Below are 4,396 nucleotides of genomic sequence, written 5' to 3' on the forward strand. Positions count from 1 at the left end.
TCATGGGATTGGACTTGGAAGCAAGGGGCAGGACGAGTGTGCCGACATGCTCCGCCATATCACAGCGGCAGAAGATTGATAAGGCTAGGCAGCTAGTTGTGTTGTGTGGGTCAGCGACTAGGATGAATGTTGTGACGCACCCAAAACACTTGCGGCGGTTGCCAACCTCGGTCGCACGACGGAGTCCGAGGAGGCCAACGTGTGACACTGCAGTAATCAAGTGTCGCACGATACCTATTCGTGTGAAGCGATTGCATTCATCGCGAACGCTTGTTCCGCAGAGAACGTCTGTGATTGAGCTCCAGGCAACCCCACCCGATCCCGACAACGACACTTAGAACTGGGCGACGCAGCTCAATAACCACAAAAATCATGTATAATAAAGCTCGCGTTCTGTGGCTCAAGGGCCGGACCGCTGTGGCATTTTTCTGGTGAGGACTGCTCAAGTGGCAATGCCCTGCGAGCGACCCCTGTTGTCACACCGCGCTGCTCCGACCTCGGCCCCACGATGCCGCGCTTGCATGCGCAGTGCCGCCCTAATGCTAACGGCCTTCCCTGCGAGCGCCGTGCGGGTGGTCATCGTGCCGGGTATGGGCGCAGTTTCGGTGGATCACGTGTTCTGGTGAGAGGGCCAGCGCGTTGACTGATGCGACTCGTGATGGTCATTTTCCCCCAAGGCAGCGCATGCCCCGCATCTGCACGCATATTCTACAAAGGCTTGCTGGTGCAACTGCTGGGGCGTCACCTGCTGAGTAATCAAATGCTGCTGGGATTTGCACGCGATTTTCCGCCTGTCAACTGCTCCGAAATGCATGCAATGCGCGCCGTCCACACGCGCCCTCTGGCAAGCCTACTCGTCCGCTGACTCTGTACACCACCCAGGTACTCGAGCCTCAAGCAGCGCCTCAACACCGACTTCCCGGGCATCAATGTCGTCCTCAGGTGCAGATCAGCGCTCACCCCACCACTGGTGGGCAGCCTGCTGGCAGCAGGCTGCTGGACAGCGGTCAGCGCTCCCCGCCACAGCGCGCCGCTGTCGTCAGCCGCGCCGCGCCCCCCTTCACTTTGACCTCCGCCGCACCGCGCTTTTGCTACCATGCTCCGCCTCTTATGGCCGTGTGCTTGCCCAACCTCATGCCTTCCCAGGAACATGCCCGACCCCTTCATGGCACCGGCATCTGTGAGTCTCCTGTGGCGATGAATCACCACTTAGTAATACCAGTATGAACTCCAGGGCCGCTCACTTGAGGTGATGTCACTGTGATGTTCTCCCTCGGGCGGTGCGCCCTTTTTCGAGGCGTTGAGGTTTGCACTGCACCCACCTGCCTCACAACTGCCGGTGCCGCTGTCGCGGCCCCAAACAGACCTGGCTGCCATTCCTGGAGGACACACTGAGGGTGGGGCCAGACACGATCGTCGTGGGCCACTCCAGCGGCGCCCTCGCCGCCATGCGCTATGCAGAGACCCACCGGGTGGCAGGTGGGGCTGCCCTCCTCCATCCCTTGTGATGATCCAAAGCTAGCTGCGCAATGCCACCAAGGTTTTTCAGGCTGCGAACCCACGCCCCACCTGCTCTGGGAGCCCCTTCACATTCTGAATTTCCCAGTCTTTTGTATACCGCGTGCCATTAACCCTTGATTGCGAGCCTCCTGCCGCTGCTTGCGTGCGCGTGCTGCTGAGCAAGTTATGACGAAGCTGCATTGCACCAGCAGAAATGACAAGCCAGGGGGCCGGTGCTTGCAAGCAATTGGTGAGCAGACGCCTGCCAGGAACAGCGCGCGCCGCAGGGCCCAAGATTCTGGCATCCCCTGCCTTGCCTGGCCGGCCGTCGCAGGCCTGATCCTGGTGGCGGCGTATTCAAATGACTTGGGCAACTCACATGAGGCCAGGAGCGGGTACTTTGACACACCCTGGGACTGGGCCGCCATCCGGGCCAACGCCGGCTTCATAATCCAGCTTGGCAGCAGGGACGACTTATTGGTCCCCTTTGCCGCCCAGCAGGAGGCCGCCGACGCCCTGGGATCGACTTTTTACAGGTATGGCTGTGTGACAGGTGCTCGGTGCCGCACAAATGCAGCCTTGCTGGCAACCCAGCTGGGAGTTTCTGCACTTGGCCACCTCAACTATCGCACCAAGGCGCCGGTAAGGTGACCGGCCTGCATCTCCTGCTCACCGCTCCAATCTCGCAATTTGCCCAGGTTTGACGACAAGGGCCACTTCCTATCCACCTCTCAGCCGGAGCTGGTAGACATTGTGGAGGCAAAGCTGGGGGAGCTGGCCAAAGGAAACTGAGAAGCGGACATCTGAAGGGCGCGGCGCCGCCGCCCGGCTGCCCGCTGTACGGGTGCTTCGGCGGATGAGGATGAGCCGACTTGCGCTCCATGCCGTGAAGGCGCTGCTCCGCCCTCTGAGGGCTGTGGACTGCAGTGTCCCGATGGTTGCTGTTGAGTTTGATCACGTACACCCTGCCGGTTGGTGGTGGCACAAATCCTTTCGCGGGTCAAGGCTGGTGACCAGCTGCGTGGCCGCGCCCATTGCACAGAACGTTTGAACCCCCTCCAACAAGCCACGCGTGAACGAAGGAGCTGCCGTCAAGTCGGCACTCAACACGCGTGTGACAGCGCATCCCTTTGTCAAACGCACAGTCAAATTGTGTAGAGCCCAGCTGGGCCCCTTGCATACTCCCCTGGCATATGGATCCTTTCTAATCGGCAAGCAAGTTGCCAGGCTTTCATTTTGCACTCTGTCCCACGAGAGACGCGATGTCGCCGGTGCTGATCTGTCTACCTTGAGACCCCAGTCACTGTTGCTCGCCATGCATCCACCCTCGCCTGCCCCTCAGCCTTGCGTGCACCACGCCCTTCCTTCACAACACCCATTGCTTGAACTTGGTCACTAAGCAGCCACTTTGTTGATTTCGTTGCCGTGTTGGCGGCTCAGCCAAGTAGATTACATACCCTACGTGCCCTGCGTGCTAGGAGTTTGTGTATCAACAGACAAGCGGCCGGAGACTGCAGACACGCCCGTATCCTGGTCTACGCGCCAGCGTGCTCGCACACTGCGGCTGAGCCCCGCGTGCATGCACGTGTAACGCGCTGCGCTGGGTGAGCATGGATGCTAAGCGGCCTGTCCGGCCTTTGGGATGTATTTGACAGGCAGATGCATATGTACAAGGGTACAGGCGGATTTGTATGTGCAAGGGTACAGACGGGTGTTTATGTGCAAGGGTACAGGCAGATACACGCATGTTTGGGAGCAGGGTGCGTGCCAGATCTGCTGATGAACGGCTCTGTATCACCCGCAGAGCATGCACCAAAGCTGCCTCAAACGCCGCCCCGCCCTGCAAAGCATCGGCGCGTGCCACCGCGCCCGCGCTGCCCGCGCACGGCCGCCGCAAAAGGCCGCCTGGCGCCTGCGCTCCCCGCCCGTCACGTCACTCCGCCCAGCCTTCCTCCCTCCCCTCCCAGTTGCCAAGCCAAGTGGAGAGGTCCAGATCCATAGCCGTGTGCGGCAGCCCCCGCAGCAGCCGCGCGCGCAGGCGGCAGGCGGGGTCATCCTCGGGGTCGTCTGGCTTGAAAGGGCGGCGCACCTGGATCAACAGGCTCAGCGACAGCCAAGACAGGACCGGCAGCGCGCACGCGCCGCGCGTGATGGCGTCCGCATCCTCCTCGGCGACGCCCCGCGCCTCGAGCCGCAGGTGCTTGAGCCGCGCCCGCGCGCCCGCGAGCGCGGCCGCGGCCCCGGCCGCGTGCGCGGGGGCGCCTAGCAGGTCGAGGGAGCTGAGGCAGGGCAGCGCGGCGAGCGGCGCCCAGTTGACTGCGCGGGCGCGGGGGGCCTGCGACGCCCGCGCGGCGGCGGCGGCGGCGGCGGCGCTGTCGTGCAGGGAGAGTCGCTGCAGCTTGGAGCAGTGGGCTGACAGGTGGGCCACCATGTCTCGGTCAAAGGCGACGCCGTGGAGTGTGAGGGTGAGGAGATGGCTGCACCTATGTTGCGTGGGAAATAGGTTTGAGGGTGCTGTTGGGTCGGCAGCGTGTTGGGTCCTCATTGTGGGAGGGACGGACACCGAGGGAAGGGCGGGGCAGTGGGTTAGCGGGCGGAATGGAGGCGTCGCGGGCCGCGCAAGGCGACGCGTTGACTGGCGGCCCGCCTGCCGGCCGACCGCCCTGCCACGCCCAACGGCGGCTCGCTGCACCATGAGCCGCTGCTTGCCAGGCAAACAACCCCCAACACGGCGCGCGGCGCGCACCGGCTCAGGTTTGGCATTCGGCCGTAAGCAGAGGGCCGGCTGGCCCCAAAGGGCAGCGCCGTTGGCTCCAGTTGGCTTTCGTACATTAGGTCTCTGAGCTCGGGGCAGGGCAGCGGCGCACCCCAGGAGTCTGGCCGCACGCCCACCAAG

At 63.0% G+C, this 4,396-nt stretch overlaps 2 protein-coding genes across 2 annotated transcripts; one reads left to right on the forward strand and one right to left on the reverse strand.

Annotated features, from left to right (window-relative positions):
* Positions 1–372: 372 nt before the first annotated feature.
* On the forward strand, positions 373–2,292 carry MNEG_1993 (retinoblastoma binding protein 9; the record flags this gene model as incomplete). Its single annotated transcript, XM_014049533.1, has 7 exons — positions 373–431; positions 530–622; positions 883–942; positions 1,147–1,180; positions 1,365–1,479; positions 1,835–2,036; positions 2,199–2,292. The coding sequence occupies 7 exons, from the start codon at positions 373–375 to the stop codon at positions 2,290–2,292; spliced, it is 657 nt and encodes a 218-aa protein (XP_013904987.1).
* Positions 2,293–3,433: 1,141 nt separating this feature from the next.
* On the reverse strand, positions 3,434–3,931 carry MNEG_1994 (hypothetical protein; the record flags this gene model as incomplete). Its single annotated transcript, XM_014049534.1, has 1 exon — positions 3,434–3,931. The coding sequence occupies one exon, from the start codon at positions 3,929–3,931 to the stop codon at positions 3,434–3,436; it is 498 nt and encodes a 165-aa protein (XP_013904988.1).
* Positions 3,932–4,396: the final 465 nt, after the last annotated feature.

Source organism: Monoraphidium neglectum, assembly GCF_000611645.1.
Source record: "Monoraphidium neglectum strain SAG 48.87 unplaced genomic scaffold scaffold00213, whole genome shotgun sequence".
Classification (NCBI taxonomy): domain Eukaryota; kingdom Viridiplantae; phylum Chlorophyta; class Chlorophyceae; order Sphaeropleales; family Selenastraceae; genus Monoraphidium; species Monoraphidium neglectum.